Below are 26,176 nucleotides of genomic sequence, written 5' to 3'. Positions count from 1 at the left end.
CTCTCTGAATCACAAATCCACTCCACATGTGTCTGTAAGGATTGGCTAAAAAGTGGTGTTTTCAGAACATGCTCCGTAGAGAGGCGGGCTCCTCCAGAGGATCCTTGGGGGCTGCCGTCAAGGCAGGAGGCTGAGTGGAGAGGCTCGGGCCCCCCACCCTGCCTCAGTGAGAACCTTCCCTCTGGGGTCTCACCTGCCGAGCATCCGAAGGAACAACTTTTCACTTAGAGAAGGGATTTTGTGACACAAGCAAGAACAAGAAGGAAAGGAAGGAAGGGCAGCTGGGACAACGAGCAAGCCGTGCTCCGCGGGCTTCGTCCCTCGCAGGGGCACCAGCCCGTCCCTGGCTCTTAACTGAGCACCTACTATGTTTCAGGCGCACCACGCGCTTCCTTTGCTCAGTCTTCGGAACAGCTGAGGGTGGGTGTCCGCGGGCGGAACAGGTGCTCCAGGAAGGCGGAGGCCGCGTCTCGGCCCCTGGGCTGCCCCGACCCGGTGCTCAGCTCCCTGCCTCGGGCTGCGGAGGGGCGCCCAGCACCCCCGTGTGTCTTGCAGGGAGGCAAGATCCCCATCCGCTGGACCGCCCCCGAGGCCATCGCCTTCCGGACCTTCTCCTCGGCCAGCGACGTGTGGAGTTTCGGTGTGGTCATGTGGGAGGTGCTGGCCTACGGGGAGAGGCCCTACTGGAACATGACGAACCGCGACGTGAGTCGGGGACCCTGGCTGGGCAGAGGCGCGGGGGCCGTGGAGGGAGGGACGGCCTCCAGCCCCGCGCTGTGCTCGCCCCACCCCAGGTCATCAGCTCCGTGGAGGAGGGCTACCGCCTGCCCGCGCCCATGGGCTGCCCCCGCGCCCTGCACCAGCTCATGCTCGACTGCTGGCACAAGGACAGGGCTCAGAGACCTCGCTTTTCCCACATTGTCAGTGTCCTCGATGCCCTCATCCGGAGCCCGGAGAGCCTCAGGGCCACCGCCACAGTCAACAGGTGCCTGGCACCCGCCCCAGCTCTGCCCAAGCCCAGCTGCTCTCCCAGTATTTCCCTGGATAAGGCCCAGACTTAGTGTAAGCCCTGACATCCGGACCACACCTAGCCTGGGTCCCAAAGCCCTTTTCCTGGCCCCCGTCCTGCCTGAACCCCTGACGCCTGCCCTGCCCGGGCCCCTGACCCCTGTCCTGCCTGGGCTTTCCTCAGCCCTCTCCTTTCAGACCTGGGGGCTAGCTCCTCAGACCCTTTGCCCACGACTGAGCCTGGGGGGCTGAGCGTGGCTAGTGCCCGGGTCCCTGAGGAAAGCAGGGGCCCTGGCAGGCTACTTACCAAGGGCCTCTGTGCCTCAGGTGCCCGCCCCCTGCCTTTGCCCAGAGCTGCTTTGACCTCCGAGGGGGCGGGGGTGGCGGCGGGGGCCTCACCGTGGGGGACTGGCTGGACTCCATCCGCATGGGCCGCTACCGGGACCACTTTGCTGCCGGCGGCTACTCCTCCCTGGGCATGGTGCTGCGGATGAATGCTCAGTGAGTGCAGGGTCGGGTGGTGCCCGTGGAGACGGGGCAGGGGAGGAGGGCAGGGGACCAGAGGCAGGGCCCCTGAGGAGGTGGGAAGCTCCAGGGGATGGGTGTGTCCCCGTCTTCATGATTCCGGGCCTCCCAGGCCAACCTGGTCAGCACCACCCTTCCTTCACAGGGACGTGCGTGCCCTGGGCATCACCCTCATGGGCCACCAGAAGAAGATCCTGGGCAGCATCCAGACCATGAGGGCCCAGCTGACAAGCACCCAGGGGCCCCGCCGGCACCTCTGACCCAAAGCCAGTGGGGCCTGGGTGGCAACTAAACCTGACCCGGGTCACGTCGGCCTTCAGAGGACTTGCAGGGTTGGCCGGGGGTCAGGAGCTCCAAGGTCCCTCCTCTCAGGTGCCAGGGAGGCCAAGAGCTCTGCCGCAGGACCTGGAGTTACCAGGGGTCAGGCTGCCTGGGAAGGGGCGTCTGGTGCCCAGCACTCCTGGGACATCTGCCCCCAGGGCAGACGGGCTGGGGCCTAGTGACACTGAGCCTAAGGGAGACATCACTCACCTGCCTCTGTGTGTGTGTGTGTATGTGTGTGTATGTTCATATGCTGTAGGGGTGTGTTTTCATGAGGTCCTGGGGGCCCCTGTGAACATTTGTGATCACGTGTGTGTGTCCACCCATCAGGCCCAAGCATGGGTGTGTGCTGATGGCGTGCGTGCTTCTCCATCGCGGTCGCGGGCGTGTGTGCGTGACCATGGATGGCACGTCCTGAATGAGGATGTGTGTCACAGGCCCGTGGGCGCAGAATTTGGTGTGACACTGCCCAGCGGATACGGGCCCAGGCCCCAGCACCCATGGGGACTAAGGAGAGGCTCACGCCCACCTCCCCCCACACCTGGAGGCGGGAGTTAGGGGCCACTTTGGAACCGCACCAGCACCAGGCCCACCCTTGTCTCCGCCCGGGTGAGCCCTCCCCCGGCTCTATCTCAGGTCTGAGCCCTCCCTCTAGCAGGTGGGGGGCCGCCTGCAGCCTCCACCTGGCTCCCACCGCTGCTTCAACAGGAAAACAGGGTTCCCGGCCAGCCCCTCTGGCCACCTACTGTGTAGGCATCACTGTAGAGGACACAAGATGCCCTCAGCTGGACTTGGCTGCCGGGTCAGGGGCCAGGGGCCATGACCTTCCCTCTGGGCTCTGATGCCCCCCCGTGGCCCAGGGCTCCTCACTTGGAAGCCCCTCGCCAACCTCTCACTGCCCAGCCCTGGCCTGCGCACCCCCTCAATCCTAAGATCAGGGACCGTGAGATCCCAGCTCTTCAGCCCCATGTCCACCCCTCTCGTACCACCTGGGGAGACCAAAGCCTACAGAGGGGGTGTGCCTCGGCCAAGGTCACACAGCAACCAAGCTTCAGAGCCGAGGCCTCCTGCCTCCCAGCCCAGGGCTCCTTACCCCACACACCACCCCACACCGACAGCTGTGGGTGAAGGGGGCTTCGGAAGCTCCCCCATCCCGAGACTGACCCTCCCCTTTACGGCCCACCAGGGTATGTAAATATCTTTTTTCTACCATGCCAGAATATTTTTTCCTCACTCCTGACAATGCAAAAATGGTCTTCAAAGCACATAAAAAGCACCCAGGGTGAGAAAGCACCATCCCAGGGGAAGCTTGGCAGGCAGGGCTCAAGGAACCCCACTGAGCAGGATGCCTTGTGCCCCTGCCGGCCCCAGAGGGAAGGGCGAGCCCAGCTTCCCACCCCCTGCCCAGCCCTCCCCCTAGCCAGCACAGCTGTTCCGCAGAGACACCAGCACTGAGCCCCCCTTCCTCCTGCAATAATTTGGGGAGTCTCAGCCCCGCCTAGGTGCTGCGGCCAGCTCTCTACACCTCTATATATTATATTACTATATAGCCGAGCTGTTCTTCCTTCCTATGGAAGTCGGAAACATGGTCAGGACACGATCCGGGGAGGACCCTGTCTTCCTCCTATCCCCACCCCACTCTCACCCAGTTCCTGGGCTCTGATCCTCACGGTCAAGGTGGACACAGTGGGCCTGGCACTTGCAAAAGTGTGGCCCCTGCCCCAGGCGTGAGGTACCCTTGGGGTCCCAAGGATCTGCTGCTCTGTGGTCTTCATCCTGAGTCTTGAACTTGCCCACAATGAGAATAAATCCTGCCTCATCTTTACCTGTGTCCCCCCTTTTTTTCATCCTGCCAACGTTGACATCACCTGGTAAGAGCAGCCTCATGCTGTGCACCTACTGTATGCATCCCGTACATTTTTTCCTGCTCTGGTCTTCTCATCTCTCCCAGGGGGTAGGATTCATGCACCCATTTTATATACAGGGAGGCTGAGTAGGCCTGAAGCCAAGTTTAGGGGGCGCTGAGCCAGAACCCCAGTTTGTCCAACTCCAAAGCCTGTGCTAGGAAGTCCCCCCCATGGGCCCCAAATTCTCTCTGTCAAGATGTGCAGATGGTGCTGAACACTGGAGCACTATTGCTTGCAAGCAGGCATTGCCTTTGCCTCACAGTTTCTTGGAAAAGAAAGACATCCTCTGGAGGAGGAACACATGAGGAAGGAGCATTACATGGGAACAACTTGGGACCAAGGTGTCCATTGAGAGACCTGGGTGCCGCGGGCAGGGAAGGGATGCAAGCCCCCCCTGTAGTGACATCGGGCTGAGGATACAGAAGCAGCAGGAGCCAGGGCAGTGGCATCGGAGGCAGAGCAGAGCCCAACTAGTCCATTTGGAGAAGATGCCCCAGGGGATCCTATTGGTGCACAAGCCAGTGATCTCCAGCGGCTCCACAAGCTGAGGGAAGGAGCTCCATCCTCAAACTGGAAACACTTTCACTGTGTTTCCTTCATTGTCTCACTATTGATCACAGTAGCCCTATCAGGTTGGTGATATTGTCTCCATCTTACTGTTGGGCACAAGCATGCTCAGAGAGGCCGGTGTCCCAACCGGCGGAATGACCACGTAGAGCTAGAACTATGGTTTCTAGCCAGGTGTGTTTCTCCTGAAACTCTACACTCTGCTCCGGGCCTCCTCTCCATGGGACCAGCCATCTCCTATGAGGAAGAACCTGTTACTACACACTTCCTTCCCTAAGGGAAGGAACCACCCGAGCCTATGGTGCACCTACAATGTCCTGGTGACACTGGGGGATACAAAGATGAAGGCAGACCCTTTCAGAAGCTGAAACTTGGTGGAGGTATGGAGTGCACAAAGTGGCTCCCCAGTCAGATGGCTAGGCTAAGCGTCCAGGAAATGGGACACAGAGAAGGATTAGAGAAGATCAGAGGAGAGAAAGTCTGGAGGGCCTAGGGCTGTCACCAAGGACTTCATGGAGGAGGAAGCATTCAGCTGAGCATTGAAAGATGGGAAAGATTTAGAGGTTCATTTCCCTTGTGTGAGGATGGATGCAGAGAAGAGGAAGAGTAACAGCTAGACAAGAAACCAAAACAAGCATTCATGTCTAGGAGGCCTCGCTATCATAAAGTCAGCTAGTCCCCTCCAATTTAATTTATACATGTGATTCCCAATACAATTTGCAATGGGGTTCTCTCTGCAACTTGACAAGATCATCCCAAAATGCATATGGAATACTAACCCAGAATAACCAAGACAATTTTGAAGAAGAAAGAAGAAGCCAGAGGAAGAAGAAGGGAACCTCATCCTACCAGATGCCAGTAATTACTATAAAGCACCAGATAGTTTTACTTGGTTCTGGGAATAAAGAAAGAGATAAAAAGAACAGAGGATAATAATGCCTAGGGATGGATCCAAATGTATATGAGAGTTTGAAACATGACAAGGGGCAAAGGGTGGTCTCGTTAATGGATAATGTTAGGACAACTAAATACCTTCACAGAAAAAAGTAAAATTGGATCCCTCCCCATACCACTCACGAAATAAACTCTGGGATGATTAAGGTTTAAATGTATAAAAGCAGACCATGAAACTTTTCAGAGGAACAAGAAGATAATTTTATGACCTTAGAGCAGAAAATAAGCAAGACACAAAAAAGCACAAATGATTAAGGAAAACCGTGATAAACCTTGTTGCAATAAAGTTGAAAACGTCTACATAGCAAAAAAGAAATAGATTTGTTAGAGCTGTGGCTGGGAGACTATTTGTAGGCTGCATAACCAACCAAAAGAGCATTAGTTTCCAAAAATAAAATTGCTTTAACTTCAAAGAATCAATTTACCAAAACATTCCAAAGCATAGGAAAGTGGGCAAAAGATACCAACAGACAAATGACAGAAGAAGAAGCTTGAATGGGCAATAAAGTTATAAAAGAGATTCTCAACATCACTAGTAAACATGGAAATGCAAATTAAAACAATAATGAGATAGGTATTACACCAATTTGATTGGGAAACTTATAATGCTGGCATTGATGAAGGTGTTGGGGGAATAGGAATGTTTATAAACCACTAGTGGGAATGTAAATTGGTGCAACTACTTTGGAGAGCAATTTGGAAACACTTAGTAAATTTTAAGATGAGCAAATCTAAGACCAAGCAGCTCCACCTTAGTGTGTGTTTGTCTTAGATTAGGTTTCCTAAGTAGTGCCTGAAATTCTTGTGCAGGTGATTTATTGAGGGAGAGCTCCCAGGTGAAAGAGAGAGGGGAAGGCAGGGTGGGAGGGAATGCTAGGCAACGATTTGTTCTTGGTGGAGATTAGCTTCAATCTGATGCCACAGGGAGCTCTGGAGCATTAATAGCATCACGGAGTTGATCTGCTTGAAGCAAGGGGACCGGACTTGTACTCTGAGTCAGTCATTGAACGCCCATAGGCTGCCCCATTGGGGGAGAGTGGGTGGTGTTGTATAGTATTTCTTCCTGGGTGAGAAAGTTTCCAGGAAGGGAGCAGCCCTGGGCTCCTAGCAGTCAACACTTAGAGCATCTGGGGGATGCGTGCACCTGCAGATCAAAGGAATCTGAGCAGGTCCCCCAGTATTTCCTAGGCATCCTAGAGAAATTCATACTCACATGCAAAAGGATGCATAGCCTTGGACCTTATTTACTGCACCTTAGTATGTAATAGAAAAATGAGGAGCAGCCTAACTACGCTCAGCAGGGGAACAGGAAAATAAGCTGCTTTATAAGTACAATGAAATCATCTATCACAGCTAAAATGAACAAAACTGGACCAACATGTGCCAACAGGGATAAGTCTCCACGACATAATATGGAGTGAAAAAAATAAATGACATAGGAATATGCACAGTATTATACCATTTATGTAAACTTTAAAAATATATGTCACAATAGAATTACAGGTTTTGGACGCATAACTCAATAATGACAATACAAAAATATGCCTCAGACCAAAAAACAATGGCTTCAGCTCAGTTATCTCTGGGGAACAAGGGCAGGGGATATTGAGTTGGATTGATTGTGTTTATTTATTTTCCTTTTTAAAAAGGGAGGGTTGTGAGGCAAATATGGCAAAATGTTAACACCCATTTAATCTTGGCGGGGGGTGCATCCACGTCTGTTACTTTATGAGTTTTCTGGATGTTGAAATGTTTTCTAATTAAAAATAAAGATGTTTTATTTTTAACATCACAAGGGAGGGGGTTGCCTGGGTGGCTCAGTCGGCTAAGCGTCCGCCTTCGGCTCAGGTCATGATCCTGGGGTCGTAGGATGGACTCTCATGTCTGGCTCCTTGCTCAGCGGGAAGCTTGCTTCTCCCTCCCCCTCTGCCACTCCCCCTGCTTGTGGTCTCTCACAAATAAATAAATAAAATCTTTTTTAAAAATCCGTAAAGGAGGAAGGAGCTCTGAGAGCTGCCCTCAGGAAGCTCAGTGTCTCCTGAAAAAGGGGAGTAGGCCTTTTGGGGGGGAATCTGTGGGCTTGCGCTGTCCGTGGTGCTGAATCCCTCCTCGGGAGCTGCTGTGTTGCAAATTAGCCTTCTTGTCAGTTCTCTCTCCAAACTGTGTCCCAAATGTAACCGTTTATCTCCACCTGCCCCCGCCCCTTGTCTGCAGGAGCCTCCTCACTGGGTCTCCCTGCTTCCTCTCTCACCTCTGTAATCCATTCTCCACAAGTGGCTGAAGGGATCTTTTAAAAATCAGAGTGCGCCTCTTCCCTAATTACAACCTTCCAGAAGTTTTTTTGTTTTTTTGATTATCCCATTTTATTTTTTTATTTTAATAATAAATTTATTTTTTATTGGTGTTCAATTTGCCAACATGCAGAATAACACCCAGTGCTCATCCCGTCAAGTGCCCCCCTCAGTGCCCGCCACCCAGTCACCCCCACCCCCCGCCCTCCTCCCCTTCCACCACCCCTAGTTCGTTTCCCAGAGTTAGGAGTCTTCCATGTTCTGTCTCCCTTTCTGATATTTCCCACTTATTTTTTTCTCCTTTCACCTTTATTCCCTTTCACTATTATTTATATTCCCCAAATGAATGAGACCATATAATGTTTGTCCTTCTCCGATTGACTTATTTCACTCAGCATAATACCCTCCAGTTCCATCCACGTCGAAGCAAATGGTGGGTATTTGTCGTTTCTAATGGCTGAGGAATATTCCAAAGTATATATAGACCACAGCTTCTTAATCCATTCATCTTTCGATGGACACTGAGGCTCCTTCCACAGTTTGCCTATTGTGGACATTGCTGCAGAAGTTTCTTTTAAGTTTGTAATAACATCTAAAATCCTCGCTTGGCTCCTGCTGGCCTCTCTGGACTGCCTCCAACCATCCTCTCTCTCACTCATGTCTTTCTATTTATTTATTTATTTATTTATTTATTTATTTGATTTTATTTATTCATTCATGAGACACACACACACACACACACAGAGAGAGAGAGAGAGAGAGAGAGAGAGAGAGAGGCAGAGACAGGCAGAGGGAGAAGCAGGCTCCATGCAGGGAGCCCAACATGGGACTCGATCCCGGGACTCCAGGATCATGCCCTGGGCTGAAGGCAGACGCTAAACCACTGAGCCACCCAGGGATCCTCTTTCTTTTTATTTCTTGAACGTGCCAGGCCTCAGCATTAGTTCTTCCCCTCTGCCTGGGATGCTCTTGCATGTCTGCAAAAGGTTCAGTCCGAGTGCGACCACTTCCCACCTGAGTCACTCCCTACCATGTTACCCAATATTATTGTATTTATAGCATTTGAAACCAGTTGAATTTATCTATCATTTATTTGTTTGTTTGTTTTCTGCTCCCATAATTCAGTACTGTCTGAAGAAGCAGGTACTGCATCTAATTTGATACTCAGTGCTTTACTCACAGCACACAACACAGTGATGGCTCTCATTCGTGGGTGACAGATATTTGTTGAATGAATGAATGTATATTTTCTGAGCACCTAGTCTGTGACAGACCCTGTACTTGGCTAGGGATGTGAATTCTAGAATATTTATTCTAGATGTGAATTTATTCTAGATACGAATTCTAGAATAAATAAGATTCTAGAATAAATAATGCTCACAGGCTGTAGAAAACAGAGAAGCCAAATCATAAGATCATAGAAAGCTGGAATAAGCTCCTTTGCCCTTAAAAAAAAAAAAAGAATTATTTATTTATTTATTTATTTATTTATTTATTTATTTATTTATTTGAGAGAGAGTGCAGGAGTGTGGGGCAGAGGGAGAGGAGAATTGCAAGCAGATTCCACGCTTGCATGGAGCCCAACACAGGGCTTGATTCCATGACCCTGAGATCATGACCTGAGCCAAAAATCAAGAGTCACACACCCAACTGACTGAGCCACCCAGGTGCCCCCCTTTGCTTTTATTATAGAGTTAGAGGTCTTTAAGGGAATTGGATTGGTCATTCTCTACATACTTCTTTTTTCTTAAATAAAGAAATCCAGCCTTACCCAGAGAGGGAAAAAGGCTCATGCAAGTTCACATAGCATCAGAGGCATGGTCTGGGTCTGAAATTCTCCACCTAACTTCTTATAGTTAGTGTTTAAAGAAAGCGCACCCCCCCCACACACACAAAGCAGCTTTGGACACTCTTCTGCCTCCTGGCTCTTGGGTGCCTTTCTAAGTACCACCTGCTGAAGGAAAACCAATTCCCAGAGGAGTGGTCTGAGGAGCAACAGGAAATCCTCAGGCAGATAGATGCCTTACCTTTTAATCAGACACAATGCCTAGATTTTTACCATTAGGATCTCATCTCTTTAAAGCAAGAATTGTTGTCTTTGGATTTCTCTGAGAAAAATACAAAAGCAGGGCACCTGGGTAGCTCAGTGGTTATGTGTCTGCCTTTGGCTCAGGTCGTGATCCTGGGGTCCTGGGATTGAGTCCTGCATCGGGCTCCCTGCATGGAGCCTGCTTCTCCCTCTGCCTATGTTTCTGCCTCTCTCTGTGTGTCTCTCATGAATGAATAAATAAATCTTTAAAAAAAAAAGAAAGAAATAAAATACAAAAGCCCCCTGGAAGAACAACTCTCTGAACCCCCAGTGTGGGCAAAGCCAGCCAAACTTTCCCACTGCTGTGAAAGGGCTCACTGGAAGAGAATAGAAAATATGATTGGGGGTTGGAGGAAGCATAGTAGTCAAAGACACCAAGTGAAATTTTCTAACCTCGTGCTACCCATGTCTCTTGCCTCATCCCTGGTTCTTACTCCCCAGCAAACCCACAAGAGGACGTTTCAGCCAGGAAGAAGTACCTGCAGACCCATAAATACTCTTGGCCCTCTCCCATGACTGTGCCATGTGCATTCTCCACTAGAGGAGTGTTCCTCCTCTCCCTTCTCACCCTGGGTAAGTCTTATCATGCTGCAGCTCTCAACCTCTGGGGCACCTCCTTAATTTAGGGTTGGGTTTCTCTTTTCTTTGAGATCCCACAGATGCCCAGCCTTCCTCATTAAAGTGCTTATATTGCACTGTGTTATCTGCCTTCACTGGGGACCAATTAAAGTCAAAACTGTCCCTATTTAACCAGAGAACCCCAGTGCCCAGCCCAGGGCTGGCTCATTGTAAGGATTCGTAACTGATAAAAGCACAAATAACCCTTCCTGGGGTCCTGGGTATCTGCCCTGTTGGGTCAGTTTCTTCCTCCTTCCCTTCCATGTGACTTTGAGCATATCACTCACCTCTTTGAGGCTCATTTCATCACTCATCACCTGTAACATGAGGTCAGCATTTCTATGCACTGCACAGGCTTGTCATGAGGATTAGAAGATAATATGAAGGCAAGACAGACAATGCCTGGTGTTGGTCACTATAGCAGGAGGAGGGTGACTGGGTGTCTCTGGGATGGTGTAAGAGTAAGGCTGTTGGTGAATGTGGGTGAGGTTTTAGAAGCAGAAATGGGTGGAGAGCTCCACTTTCCAGGACAGTCTCCTCACTGTGGTTCCTCTACCTCTCACTTCACCCAGGGGTGATGACTTGGGCCCATGGGCCACCACCTCTCACACTCCATCCCCACTGCCAAGGCACCTCATTAGGGACACCTCCATCTCCCCCAACCTAGGTTGCTGGGGAAGGGTCAGCTGCTGGTGTGAAATTCACAGTCCTTGGAGAGTTTGCATTTCCATGTGTCCTGTGTTGGGGCTGGTGGAAGGTGATGAATAAAAGATGGGAATGGGGGGGGAGCTCCTGTAGCTTTAAGAGAAATGTGATGAGCATTTAGAGTGGAAAGATTAGCGCAAGAGCTTCTCTCTGAATACCAAAATTGAGGGGTCCAGTATCAAATGTAAAATAAACCAAAATAAACTAGAAAGTGACCTTTCTGCCTTAATAGGGTAGGAACCCCAGGGAAGGAGAAAGGGGCCTGGGGACCTTGAGGAAATGTAAAGATTCAGGTGAAGGAGTCTAGGAACCATCAGGAGAAAAGTTCAAGAGAAGGCATGGTCAAGGTGATCCAAGGGCTGAGAACAAGACAGTGAGTTCTGGTGCAGCCCCCTCCTTCCCCATGCTGACATTCTTTTTGGATGCTGCATGAATTACCCCCTGCACACACACACACACACACACACGCACACACACACACAAACATACACTCCTGTGAAAGAGACCGTGAAGAGGAGGCTGTCTGTATGGCATATAATGGGAGCCTATGTGGGTGGCTTTACTGTTAATAATAATGAATCACTATTTACTGCACTTTGTCATATACCAGACACAGTGACAAGTGCTCTCCATGCATTACACTTTCCAGTCTTCACAGCAGCCTTATGAGAGTGTTACTACTACTATCCCCTTTTCATTACAAGGAAACTGAGACTCTGAGAGCTGGTGAGTCATGGATCAGGATTTGAATGCATGTCAGCCTGACTCCCTGGGGAGTGGTAATGGTGGAGTGTGCTGAAGGCAGTGATTAAGGACATAGGCTCTCCCCTAAGCTTAGGAATCACCCAGCAGTTCACACCTGTATCTGTCTTCTGGACAGTTGCTCCTGGGAGAAAGCATCTGACACCCTCTGGCCAAAGAGGATGAATGATGGAGTAGAGGGGTGGGTCTGTTACTGTAGATTTGTATTTCGATGTAAGTGGATGACCGTGAGGGTTTTTGTGCATTTGGTGGCATAAGGCTATACAAAAGGGCATGTGTGACATTATCTCCAAGTGCATATGACTATTGGTATGTGATTGTATGTACATGTGTCTGTGTGAGTGGGACTGTGATGAGTAAGCATATGCCATGAAGGTGAGGGTGGCTGATGTTGATGGATGTGTTTTTGTATGTAGAATTCAGTGACTAACATACATAAAGCACACCAATGTGTGTGATTGGTGTAGGTGTACTATTACGCATGTGATTGTATGTGTGTGTGTCAAGTGCATAAGCATTTCCATGACTGTAACACAGGCCAGTGTGTGACTGAGTAGATGCTGCCTGTGTGTAGAGGGAGATAGGAGCATGTGTGCATGTGTGTGTGTGTGCCAAGCCCAGATGGTCACCTCTGAATCCCTCCTGCCCACAATCTCTCCCCCAGTGACAGAATTGAATGTCTGTCAAGATGCTCAAATTAGGAGTCATTTTGCCTCAACGTAAAGATCCTCAAGGGGACATTCTGGACATGGAACTTTAAACTGCAGATGCACAGCAGAGCCCCGGAGCCCTGCTTCACCCATGCATCTGGCTCCTCCCCTGAGACCCTTCCAACACCCCTCCCAGGCCCGGCAGATACTCCTGGCTCTATTCTTAAAAGAAGGTCAAGCCTCAGGAGCATTATGTATATACATATCCATTCTTCTTCCCATCCTTTCACAGCTGAAGAAACTGAGGCTCAGACAAGTTAAGACTCTTGCCTGCAAATGCAGGTCCAAATTGCTTTCCTCCAAGATCCTCTAATTTTCTAAGCTTTTGCTTCATAATTTCACCTAACATCTTGTCTGAAATGAAGACAACCGATAATTCATTCAACAGTTATCCAAAGCTTCCGCCCTGTGACCAGATGACACGATCTGTCAGCCCATAACCAACTCTTCAAAGACTGAGTAGTCAGCTGCTTTCCCCAGACTCCCCAAGTCTCAAGTCCAGGGGGGTACACTTGCCGCCCCGAATGGCATGGAGCTGTCCTTGGTGCTGACGCTGCACAGAGGCCTAGGACGCCAAGGCCCGATCCGGGGCCACCTCTGGACTTTGGGAGGACCTGAGGCTGAGTTATTGGAAGCGTAGAGTCATGATCAAGGGAGGTGATTTTCCTGCCATGCACCATGCTGGCCTGCCACATCTACAGCCTTGCCTGTTTTCTTGCCTGAACACCCCTCATGGAACCTCTCAAAGACTGGGTATGGTGGGTGCAGTCCAGGTCCTGGTTTGCTGGACTGATCTGAAGGCAAAAAATAGGGTCTTGAATGTGTCCATGGGAGTATACCATGGTGAAGGTGGTCCGGGCGTCATAGCGAGGGGACACCCTAGTGAGGATGTGGGAGCATCACCGATCACTGTCTTCAGATCCTGGAGGGGCTGTGCTGGGAAACAGACTCAGGCTAGCTCTTCCCAGAACCAGATGCTGGAGACTTCAGGGAGACAGGAGCTTCCCAAAAGTGTGAAACGCAGAACATTCCATTTTCTAGGGTCGTCACGACAGTAGACCAGCCCTTAGACTGGTTACCATTTATTGAACACTATCATATGTCTGCCACAAGCAGGAGCATATATATCATTAGCCCCATGTTACAGATAAGGATATTGAGGCCCAGAGAGGGAAACTGACTTGTTCATGGTCACGTGGTTGGCAAGTAATTGGGCTGAAACGACAGCCAGGCATGTGATTCCTTGTGTTGCTAACCTTTGTGCTACACAGTCTCCCTGACCAGCCCAGAAAGTGTAGAATTCCTACCTTCTCCCTTATGTATCCTCACAGTCTTCTCTCAGCAACTTCCCTTCCTCCTCCCCTTGGGTTGAGTTTTAAGGAAGAAATAAATTAAAAATGGATGAGGCACCCAGCCCAGAGTGTGGGGCCTGATCCGATTAACACTGATGTTTCTTTCATGAGGGATGGGACAGCGTTTCTCACCCGTGGCAGCCCAGGGCAGTGGAGGAAGCTGCCTGCAAGTCACCAAGGCCTCCCGGCTCTGCAGGTTCTCCGACCTGCCCTGCCCCACCATCTGCCATCACCTACCCCTCCTCCTGTGCTCCCCATGGCCCAGCCAGAGCTCTCAGAAGCTCCACCGACCTCCAGCTGCATCTCCCAGACAGCCTGGGGCAGCAAAACAAGCCCAGACTTTGGATCAGACCAGAGTCTAAATCCTGGCTCTTTCCCTGAGACCTTTGAGAAACCACGTAAGCTTTGACTTTTCCAGTAAAATGAGAAAGAGGCCTACCTCGCAGAGTCATTGTGAGGTGAGTTCGTACATCCAGGGCTTGCAACATAGCTTATCTTCTCTTGGTTAACACTCAACAAATGGTCATTACTACTGCTGCTGAGTAGTAGTAGTAGTAACACCACTGCCACCACTACTACTAGTCATAGTCATACTGCTGGTGCTGCTAGTACTAGTAGTAATACTGCTACTGCTGCTAGTACTAATGCTGCTGGTGCTGCTAGTACTAGTAGTAATGCTGCTGCTATTGCACTACTACTATTATCATTGTATTGATGAATGGAAGCATTTCCCATCCTGAGTGCTAATGACCAAAGAAAGACATGGGTAAAAATCAAGGTGGTTGGAATTGAGGCTCATTCCTAGAGGAGCAGGGCACGCCTTAGGGAAGTCCTCAATTTCTCTCCACTAGCCATGTCACCAGGGATGAGGGGGACAAACAACAGAGATTCTGCTGGACCAGGCCCCAATTACTGGGAATTTGCCTGGCCTGACTCCCCAGCTGAGACAGGTGGGAGACCAAAGGCATCTCGATCACCGGAAGAACTGATGCTGGATATTGGGGCTTGCATCTGAGGACCAGTAGGTTCCCTATGGTGAATCCCTGGGTCTCACAGACTCATTGCCCAGCTGCAAGGGCACTGACCAACCACAGGGGAGCAGGGTGCACGTGGGCTCCCTGTAGGCAGCCTGGCTCCCAGAAGGAAAGATCCCACCACCCTCATGCTGAGAGCCCTTGGCCTGAGCACTGCCCCTCTCTGAGCCACTGTAGGCTGCCCTGTGAAATGAGGACAATAGAACCTACCACACCGAGCTGTGGCCGGGGTTACAGCGTACAAAAGAGGCAGAGGAGCAGCAGGGCAGAGGCTCCTCCAAGGCTTCCTGACCCCCATGTTCTCAGGGCCTTTCCCTGGGTCTGAAGCCCCCAGGGTTGACCCACAGTGAGGTCTAGGAGTTGCCCCCACTCCCCAAACATGGAGCAGCCCTCAGCAGTGGCTCTGAGCCTCCCTGCATTGCGTGCCTGACAATGCACGTGGCTGTGAGGAACAGAAGGAGGGGAAGAAGCCGGGAAGCCTGGGGCCCAGGGGAGCACCCCGCACGCCAGTCTCCCTCACGCAAGGGCCTTGACACGCGATGTGAAGGCGTCCACCAGGCCTCTTCCTCACCTTCCCCCCTCCCTTAAGCACACGGAGGGGAGCTCAGTGACCCCAGCCTCTGCCCCAAGTGCTGCCTGTCCTCCCTGTCAGTCCATCCATCCATCTGTCCTCTCAACGGGCTGACCGGCTGCCTGCCTCTCCTTTGATCTGCTTCCTTGTCTATCACTCCGCCTGTTCTTCTGTCTGCCTGTGATTCCGTCGGTCTGCCTGTTGGTTGTCAGGCTCCTTGTGGGGCAGCCTGGCTGTCCATCTGCCTTTCAGTTTGTGTGTTTTCCTCTGTCTACCTGGCAGTCTGTCTTGCCTTCCTATCTGTCTGCCTGTCTATCCACCTTCGTATTCCCCATCCCCACCTCTCTCCATGTGTGGAGCTGGGTTCTCTCCACCAACAGCCACATCGCGGGCCTGGAACCGGGGCTGGCTGTCCCCAGGGAAGCAGGACCCCCTCCCCGGCCGTCCAGCCCCACTGACCCCCCCAGCCTCTCCCTTTGTTCAGCCCCACCCTCCTCTCACCAGACCCGGATTCTTACAGGAAGATTTATCGAAAGGTAGTTGGGGAAGACTAGGTTCAAATTAATGGTGAAAATAAGGTTTTATGATTCCATTTTGGCTTTATTCCTCTACTGATTTTCTCCATTACCACCGAGTATCAACTGAGAATGGCTGTTCTCACAGTATTTATGGTAATGCGGGTTAATGTCTGAGTTCGAGGAGCTCAATTAGCAAATTCATGGACAAGGGGGTCTGTTCGCGCTTCTCTTGTGAGCCTGATGATTCATTAGCCACAGAGAGATGCTGGGTTTCATGTCCGCATACAAAACGCTTTTCTGCCAAGCGTGTGGTGCCTGGTTCTGAGCTGGTGTCCAGGGAGCAAGTGGGTCTCTGTGCCCTGTACCCATCAGAGTCCTTGGCACAGAGTAGGTCCTCAATATCTGTTTGGCACTCAGCCTCGCGCACATGGCAGTCATCTCTAAATATTAAATAAATCAATTAATCACTTTGTCCTCAGTGCTAGGCACAGAGCCTGGAACAAAGGAAATGCTTAATGTTTGCTAAAGAATTAATACATCCCTGATCTCTTGTACCTAACATGGGGTCGCCACATGGTAAATACTGGATGAGTGTCTGTTGACCTACTGATTGATATGAATGAATGAATGAATGAATGAATGACTCACTGTTTTTTTCCAGCAGCATGGCTGCCATTATCCCCAGAATCCTGCCCTGAGGGTGACTAGAAGAAACAGGATTTCAAAGACAGGTCCAGTATGGAGGGTCTAGGGCTGGAGATGTGCAGACTCTTGCTCCCTCCCCAGGGCCAGACTTTAGAAACCTGGAAGTGGAACAGCCACTTCCAGGTTTAAAACTTCAGGCTTTGCTGGGCTGGGGCATCCAGGCTGAGCAGAAGGGCTGCAGGTGGCACCCACCTGTCCTCTGAGTTACCCAGCCCTGATTCTCGGGGTGGGGAAGCTGCACAGAGAGAAGAAACTGGCTCCCTAGTGCCTTCCCAAGACTGCTCTTGCTGGAGACTCATCTCTTGGTGATGCAAGGCTGGGTGATTTGTCTCATTTTGCAAATGTGGAAACTAAAGCCCTGAGAGGGAAAATGCTTTTTCCAAAGCTGTACAGCAGGTTAGTGGCTGAGTCGGAATTTGAACACAGGTCTTCTGTGTTCTTTCCTCTCCCTCCTGCTGCTACCCAGCCCCATCCCTTGTCCTCTCTGGGCCTTTGGTTTCCCACACCCTCTCCCACTAGAATGTCAACTCCATGAGGGCAGGGATCTTTTCTGTGTTCACTGATGTCTCACCAGTGCCTGGAACTGGGCAGGCAAATTACGGAAGTGTGTGACAAAGCCTCGTTGAATAATGAGTGAGTGAAGAGCCTGTGCCCACCCGTGGGAGCAGGAGCATGACAACACTCGTAGCACCTCCTACTTATGATGCTCCTACTCTGTGTGTCAGGCCCGGCGGTGTTCCAGTCTCCCAACAGTCCTGTGGGGACAGCATGAATCCTGTCCTCATTTTAGAGAGGTGACTTGGCTCACCCCACTCGCACAGCTAGTGAGTGATAGAGTCGGGGTCAGGATTCCAGCCCAGTTCATTCTGTAACTGAGCCCTGAGCCTGTATTCACTGGCCACCTGCCCTCAGCACCCGTTGCTTGAAACTGAGCCCACCCAGCTGCTTACCCACCAGTTGAGACTGGCTCCTGGAATGACGGCTCCCCAGCCCCAGGCAGCGTTCGGGGTGGCTTCCTGGGGCTAAAGCCACAGCTGTGACAGGGAGACCAAGAAAGGCCAGGCCCAGGGGAAGCGAGGCTAGGCCCTGGGCCGCTCTCTGCCCACTCCTCCTGCCAGGGGTCTCATCAGTGTCAACAGAGGCCTCTCCATGAGATGAGGTTGACGTTTCCTGCACAGCCTGCCATGGGCTGCCTGTCTCTCCCAGGAAGGGGCTCTGGTGGGAGGGGGTGTGGCGTGGAAGGCAGGCATGACAGCCAGGCCCCGGAGACCGGCCCAGTGTGCCCTCTCTCTCCAAGTGCTTGACGAAGAAAGCAGATAAAGCTCCAGCCCCACGCTAAAGGCTCGCAAGAGTAGCTGCCAGCACTTGGGGTTCGTGCCTGCCAGGCGCAGAGCCGAGCACATCATGCGCATCCTCTCCTTTGCCCTCACAGCTACACACAAAGAAGGCCTAGGGAATAGCCCCATTTTACAGTCAGGGAAACTGAGACTCCGGGATGCGAAATCGATTGCCTAAAGTCACGCAAACAGAGCAGCAGATGCAAGACCACGCTCTGTTTGACCCTAAGCTCTCGCCCTTAAACTCCACTCTCAAAAGCCTAGTGTAAAAATGTAAGTCACATAAACGTGGCCCCTGGTTTCTGGAGACCTCCTTCTGCAGCTTAATGAGGCTGGGGAGCAGAAGTTAAAAGACACAGATTCAATCCAGCCTCTACCACAGACTCCCTCCACTGTGTGACCTTGGGCAAGCCACTTAACCTCTCTGATCTCCAGCTGTGACATCCTCCAAATGGAGACTTGCGCACCTGTCTCCTGCTCACCTGATCCCCAGAGGCCCCTCCACCTGTCTCTCTGATTTCCTGGGCCGAGGAAGACTTTGATCTTGAGAAGGAGGAGGTGGCCTGTGGCAATCAGCCTCAGGGAAAACAAACAGCACAGTCTGTGAGAAGGTCCCCAAAGGTAGAGTGGGACAGAACCAGTCAGAGCCTCATTAGGGGTCTGATGACCAGAGAGAAGTGACTCGCCCAAGGTCACACTGCACATTAGCATCCAGGAAAGGATTCCCGGGCCAGCACCTTCCCCCACACGGCTGCCACAGCAGTAAAAATGTTCAAAGAAATTTAAAAGCTTTACCTTTGGCCCTCAGTTTTTTTCTTTTTAAAAATCTTTATTCCTTTTTCTTTGAAGAGAATAACACATTGGGGTTCTTGAAAACTCTTTTCCCCCCATCCCTTTAAACAAAAAATAAGCAAACTCAGTCTAGAAGACCCTGATGACAGAAATGGCATGTGGGCTTCCTCGGCACCCCCCTCCCCCCGAGACCCGGCGGCTGTCTCCTGGAGTCCCTGGCGGCTGGCACCATCGCGGAAAGGCCCGGCGGGGGGACTTTCTGGACCAGCTGCTGCATAAGCAGCTAGCAACTTCAGACAGACTGGAAAATCAGGCGCCACTTCAAAGGCTCAATGACAGGCGGCAGCGGAGGTAGGAGCATGGAGGTGGCCTCCCCTGACGACCAGCCATGAAGGGGAGGCACTGCGAAACAGCCAACAGAAGGGCAGGCACCACCTTTTCCCACCAGCGAGGAAGCTCTTACAATATTTGTCAACCCCTGAGATCCAGGGGGTGGATGGGCCCTCTTGGAGGGTGGGGGGAACAGAGCACGGCCCGGGGTCTGGGACCAGGGGACCTGACCCCTCCCAGAGCCCAGCTTCAGCTGCAGAGCTGTGGGTGTTGGCAGAGGGTGGGCGGCTGGGAGCCCGGGGTGCCCCTGCCTGGCTGAGATGGAGGAGCAGGGGGGCCGGGCCCACTCCCCAAGCCCCGCTCCGTGTGTGCCGGGCAGCGAGTCGGCCGCAGCAAACCTTGAGGCCCCACGGTTCCTCTCTCCCTTTGCAGATCAGGGGAAGCTGGACTCGCTGGCACCAGACAGGCAGCAGGAAGCCCAGCTAGAAAAGTTGGGGAGGGTGGGGCAGCCCGGGTGGCTCAGCGGTTTAGCGTCCGCCTTTGGCCCAGGGTGTGATCCCGGAGACCTGGGATCGAGTCCCACGTCAGGCTCCTGCCTGGAGCCTGCTTCTCCCTCTGCCTGTGTCTCTGCCTCTCTCTCTCTCTCTGTCTCTCATGAATAAATAAATAAAATCTTTAAAAAAAGAAAAGAAAAGTTGGAGGGGTGCACAGGTGCATGCAATGTGTGCATGTGTGTGGGTGTGTGTTCATGCACATGCTCCCACACACAGGTCTTCAGCACCACATCTTTCATATCCCACCTTGCTAGAGTTCCCCGACCGCTCATCCCCCGTCAGGGCCCCTCACCCTCACTTCCCTCTGTCCCCACTCCCCCTCCTCAGAGACATCCCATGTTTCAGACCCAGCCCATCACTCCCAGGCCATGTGACCTCAGACAAGGGGCACCGGCCCCCCAAGCCTCAGCTTCCTGTCTGTGAAATGGGACACGTCTCTGCTCCGCCTTCACAGAGGAGGGGAGGTAAGGGAAGCGCGGAGCTCGCCCTGGTGCACACAGGCCCCGGGTGTCCACCTGCCAATCTCCAACCTCTTCTCCCCTCCTCTCTCCTTAGTTCTTTCCAAGCCCTGTTGGTGCCTCTGTTTCTCCATCTGTAAAACAGGGATGACACTACTTATCTCCAAATCTCTTGGGAAAGATTAGGAAAGATATGTGGTAGCAGGGTCTGTGGTTTCATCACCTGCTGGCTGCGTTCCTCATCACCCTCGTGTCTTAACACTGGCACATAAAAGTGAGTTGTTGGGACACCTGGGTGGCTTAGTGGTTGAGCGTCTGCCTTCAGCTCAGGGTGTGATCCCAGGGTCCTGGGATCGAGTCCCACATCGGGCTCCCCGCAGGAAGCCTGCTTCTCCCTCTGCCTGTGTTTCTGCCTTTCTCTGTGTGTCTCATGAATACATAAATAAGATAAGAAAAAAATAAAAATAAAAGTGAGTTGTCACTGAATGGCAGAGGGGCATTACTCTGTGTGTGTGTGTGTGTGTGTGTGTGTAATGGTTTACACTGATCTAAAGCGTACTACAAAAGGACTTATTACATAAGTATACATCCATGAACCCACCACTCAAATAAAAATGTAGAGCAACCCCAGAAGCCCAGAATGTTCTCTCCCAGTCAATACCTCCCCCTACCATCAGACCTAAATATTGTTCTGGATGCAGCCTAAATTTTAGTCTAGAAAATCTGCCGGGGGAAAAAAAAAAAAGAAAATCTACCAGGTTAGACTGCACGCAGGAGATGGATGGGACAGGCAAGGGTGGTGGGGTGGGGGGCACCAGGGCACAGGTACTCAGGCAGGGATAGAGCAGGGATTGCATTTGAGATGGGGTGGTAGGAAAATGCTGGTTGTCAGAGAAGGCCCCCGAGCCTGGGGTCTCAGGGGACCCCCTCACCAGGAGCCTCCTGCTGCCTGAGGGAGAGACAGGAAGTGTGCACGGTGGCTCGTGGTCACGTGTGTCTGGGGACTCTGGGCTGGGCTAGCCCAGCAGAGCCAGAAACGTGGGCAGCTGCTGCCCCTGGGCCTTTGATGTGACAGAGATGGAGACACACACACGCCCGACAATTAATTAATTGTGACTTTCACCGTGCAGCGGCCGCTTCCTATTGATCTCCGCCCGTCTGGAGTGAGAGAGACAATTAGGAGGGAGCACAGTGGCGGCAGCTAATTACCCACAGAATGAAAACCGTGCCTTTCAATTTATTAAACTTTTATCACAAAAATAACTGAGCCGCCCCCTCCTGCTGAGAAGCAAAGGGGGATGCTCTGACAGGGCACCCCCAGTTAGCCTTTCCCAGATGTTGCAAGTGCCAGGAGCCGAGACCACCTCCTTGTGGCAGAAGACCCCGCACGTGGCAGGCGCTGGGAAGCAGTGGGCGACAAGGGCCACCGAGTCACCGAAACCAGCCCTGAGTGCAGAGTAACATCAGGCAGCGGGCCAGATGAAATCAGGCGGAGGCCTTCAAGGAATCTGGAGGCTTAGATGAGGCCCAGGAACGTCCAAGGCAAGCTGCGAAGGTTCCCAGCGCCCACCTGGCCCCATCTGTCGGGTGCCAGAGGTCAGGGCCCCCGAGCTGACCCTCAAGCAGGGCCACGGGGGCCTGCAGCCCCTGGTTCAAACCTGAGCCGGGCCTCCTAGGATTTTGGGCTGCCTATCAGTAGTGTCTGCCCAGGAGAGATTGCCAGTCCCATTTTGCAGATGTAGAAACGGAAGCTCTGAGAGGCAAAATGCTTGCCCGAGCCACACAGCTGCCTGGGCTGAAGCCCAGCTGGAAGCTCTGCTGTCCTAGCCTTTAAGCAGGCGGTCTGGGCCAAGCGACACCGTCTCCCAGAGCCCCCGCTTCCTCGTCTCTAAACTGGGGATGGTTATATCTACCATGCGGAAGAGTTGTGGACATTTAGATATTAGAAAACCAAACAGGGACGTCTGGGTGGCTCAGTGCTTGAGCGTCTGCCTTTGGCTCAGGGAGTGATCCCGGGGTCCTGGGATCGAGTCCCACATCGAGGTCCCCGCAGGGAGCCTGCTTCTCCCTCTGCCTGTGTCTCTTCCTCTTTCTCGGTGTCTCTCATGAATAAATAAATAAAATCTCAAAAAAAAAAAAAAAAAAAAAAAAGGAAAGCCAACCAAACAAGAACCCTGCAGCTCTGCAGCGTGGTGGATCGCTGGTGCCCTCGGCGACAGGGACAGTGAGGCTGAGACAGCATCACTGACTCCAGGCCAGCACGCAAGCTGTGCAGGGAGCAGAGGACTGCCAGCCAGTGAGCCTTCTGCTCCAGAGACGTCTCAAAGTTCAGACCTGACTCTGCCTCTTGCTGATGTCTGTGGGGGACCCTGAGCGAGTTACCCCTTGAGGGACCCTGTTGCCCCTAGGGGTGCCTGGCTTTGGGAGGGTCCCTGATGGGTGTCCTCCCTGGAGCCAGCCCACAGCCCCACGAGGCAGGCGGGACAGTGCCTGTTAGAGACGAAGATGCCAACACCCCACGGGGTCAGGGTGAGGGTCAAGGCAGCATGAACAGGGCCCAGGGGAGCACCCAGCCTCTAGCTTCCCAAGCCAGGGCTTTCTCTCGACACGGCTGGTGCCCCGGCCTAGCTCAATCAGCAGACCCCAAGGCCCAGGCTGGCGCCACAGGCCAACCCACAGGCTTTGCTTCCTCCGCCCCACAGGGTCAGGCCAGCCTCTGGAAAGCCCCCTGCAGCCCCAGTTCCCATGGGAGCTGGTGGGAACGAAGCAAAGGGTGCTTTTCCCACCAGCCCCTTCCTCAGTGTGTCCCAGCAACTGCCTGTCTGCCTGGAGCCTGGGGCTGGAGAAATGGAGCAGGGGGGAGCCCAGAGAAGGCTCTCAGAAGCCCCTTCTGCAGAGGAGGCAATGGCTGAGCTAAGGGCCAGGGCCCTGCAGCCCCCCATGCCTGCACCTCAAGCCCCCGGTAATGCCCACGACAGCCTTGCAGTGAGGGCAACAGGAATTGGTTGCTCGTGTGCTGGAGGAGACGAGGAGCCTCCCGGGGGCGAAGCAGCTCTCTCAGGGCAACCTGGGCACCTGCTGACTTCGAACGCAAGCTCCTCTGCAGGCTCAGCCTTCCCATTAATCTGGTCACGGTTCCCTGAGCAACCACTGTGTATTTCTTGAATCAAAAGTATCTGGTATTTTATAAGCACTTGCTAGATGCTTGGCACTCTTCTGGAGACATTACCATGTTGACTTCATTCCTCCTCCCCACAATCATGTGAGGTGGCTTCTATTACTACCCCCATTTTACAGATGGAGTCACTGAGGCGCGGAGGAGTGAGGAATAAAGGAACGTGCTCGGTATCACACAGCTAGGGAGGGTCAGGGACAGGATGTGAACCCAGGTGTCTAGGCTGCTTCTCTGGCAAGTGAGTGGGAGTGAGGAAAGTGAGTGGGAGGAAGGGGTGAGGGAGGAGCCACGTAAATGCCACGCACTGCATCAAGCTGGGAGAAGGTGACTCTGCCCTGCCCTGCCTGCCCTCCAGGATGCACAGTCTGCTGGGGTTTCTATGTGGTTCAAGGAATTCAACATCCATTACGACCCTTCCCGACCCATCATGGGGTCCAGTCACAAGGACCCTCCACTTGAGGCATCCTCTCCCCCTAAAATAAGATGTCTTTTACCTGGGGATTGGGGGCTATGCCAGAGATAAGGGGAATCTGTGTCCCTGTTCCCCTACCTGTCTTCCCCCCATTTTCTCTGGGAACGACATAGCTCACAGGCTCTCTTGATGGGAACTTGGTTTTTAATCCTGTGTTCTCATGGACAAGCTCCTGGGGTGGAGCCAGGCCTCAGATCCCCATCAATAAAGCAAGACGAGGCCCTGGAGCTCTCACCCACCATTTCCTCCCTGCCCACCTCCTTGCACTGTGGCCTTCGGGGCTGGCTGGCTCCCAGCGCCCTCCTGCCTTTACCTCCCCAGGGCTTGTTCAGTTCTAAGGCCCACTCAGAAGAGGCGAGTACTTAACTCTTGGCTCTGCTGCCTTTTCTAGCTTGAAAAGACAGTGTGGCAAGACCCAGCAAGCCACATTGCTTATAATTTGTCACACTGATGCATTAAAACCCTAAGGTTCTTTGGTCGTGTAAGCTGGACATATTTTGGAAGGAAACTCTCATTTTTGCTTTTCTTCAAGGGGAAATTATCTCCACAGTATTTAAAGGAAACTTCCAATTTTGGAAGGGAGGGTATAGGTGAGACCAGGCACAGAGAGCAGTAATCTAAGCTTTAAAGTAATCAGAGACTTGAGTATGGCGTAGATGGAGGGTTGGGTGCTATGAGAGTAGGAGAAGGCCATGGAGGGTAGAGCACGCTTCCTGGAGGACTAGTTAATTCGAGATGAGCCTTGGGGAATGGGTGGATCTGGACCATGGAGATGGTTTAGAAGGGCAGGCGGGAGGAGAGGACCCTGACAACAAGGTCATGGAGCTGACGGGACAGCAAGGTGGCCAGGGCGCTGTGGCCTGGGTGGGGTCTGGTTCCTGGATCACTGGGAGCTGTGTGGATCCTGGCAAAGCCCTTGGAGTGGCCCCGGAGGTGGTGACAGTAGTGGAGCAAATGTTCTATCAGCTATTGGTAGATCCACCTTCGTGGCAGCATTATTCAATAGCCAAAAGGTGGAAGTAATCCAAGTATCCATCAATGAATGAATGAATAAAATAAATAAAATGTGGAATATACACACAAAGGAATATTACTCACCATTAAAAAGGAAGAAAATCCTGACACCTGCTACAACATGCAGGAAACCTGAGGACTTTACGCTAAATGAAATGAGCCAGGCAAAAAGGACAAATGTTGTATGATTCCAGGTATATGAGGTCCCTAGAGTGGTCAGACTCCTAGAGACAGGAAGTAGACTAGTGGGTGCCAGGGGCTAGGGTGGGGAGCAGATGGTGGACTTGGTGCTTAATGAGGACAGAGTTTTAGTTTGGGAGGATGGTAATGGTGCTGCCGATGGATGGTGGTGACGGTCACACAGTAAGGTGAATGCAACTAATGTTACCACACTGTATCCTTAAAAATGGTTTAAATAAACATTTCTCTGTATATTTTGCCACAATGAGAAAAAAAATCGTGGGATCTCAAAGGTCAGGCATCGAAAAAGTGGGAGATGCAGTCAAACCAGAGGGAGTAGGGAGGCTCCAGGCTTGAGGCTACAAATCCTAACCCTGGACAGGCTCTGGTTGAAGGCAGGCCCAGCATATGGTCCAGGCTCAGGCACTTCCTAGCTGGGTGCTTTAGGCAAGTCGCTTGCCGTCTCTGCGCCTCCTTTATCTCACCTGTAAAGCAGAGATGATCCTAGTTATTTCTAGTCTCTTGCAGGACTGCTGCAAGGGCCAAACAAGGTGGTAATGACAACTGTCCTTTGAGCACTTGCTCTCCGCCAGGCACTGAGTAAGGCACTCTACATCTATTAACTTGTTCAGTTCTCACAACCGCTCTCTGAAGATGGACTTTTTATTGTGCCCAGTGCACAGATGAGAAAACCAAGGCTGTAGGAGGGAAAATGCCTGCTCAACATTATCCGATGGGAAGTGCAAGAGTTGGGACTCACACCAGAGTCATGAGGAGAGCCTACGAATACCCTGGAGGGGAGTCACCACTGCCACTTCCTTCCTCCAACCCCTCCTCCTTCTCCAAGGAGTCCCCCAAGATTCCTGCACTGGGATGACTCTTGTCTTACCCACTGGGAGCTCCCACCTCTGGTTTCTAGGTGTCTCTGGCACCCCATGATCTGCTCACTTTGGGAGTTATTCGTGTCTGCCTCCCCCAGCAGAACGTAAGCTCTCCAAAGGTGGGTCTGGGTATTTTTTCATTGTAGGATTCTGGGTGCCCAGCCTGGATGGCACAGAACTAACAAAAGTCTGAACAGGGGTGGAGGCTCAGTCTGAGGACAGGGCCCTGGACAGCTCAGCGGAGATGAGCCACCTGAAGCAATCTGTGAGGGCATCGTCATGACAATGACAGCCCTGGAAACCTGGACCCCAAGGGGAGGAGGGTGGCGACTAAGACTGTGAGGTC

General features: G+C 52.3%; 1 protein-coding gene across 1 annotated transcript in view; it reads left to right on the top strand.

Moving 5' to 3' along the window:
* The window catches only part of EPHA8 (EPH receptor A8), a 35,599-nt gene extending 31,920 nt beyond the window's left edge, over window positions 1-3,679 (top strand). The window contains exons 14-17 of the mRNA XM_072827901.1: window positions 556-705; window positions 795-985; window positions 1,336-1,509; window positions 1,679-3,679. Of these exons, the coding sequence (XP_072684002.1) occupies window positions 556-705; window positions 795-985; window positions 1,336-1,509; window positions 1,679-1,793 (630 nt within the window). The 3' untranslated portion in view covers window positions 1,794-3,679. The remainder of the gene's footprint in view (window positions 1-555; window positions 706-794; window positions 986-1,335; window positions 1,510-1,678) is intronic.
* Window positions 3,680-26,176: the final 22,497 nt, after the last annotated feature.

The sequence above is a fragment of the Canis lupus genome, chromosome 5, assembly GCF_048164855.1.
Source record: "Canis lupus baileyi chromosome 5, mCanLup2.hap1, whole genome shotgun sequence".
Taxonomy (NCBI): Eukaryota; Metazoa; Chordata; class Mammalia; order Carnivora; family Canidae; genus Canis; species Canis lupus.
Note: the sequence above shows the minus strand (reverse complement) of the source record. Positions and strands in the feature narration are given on the sequence as shown.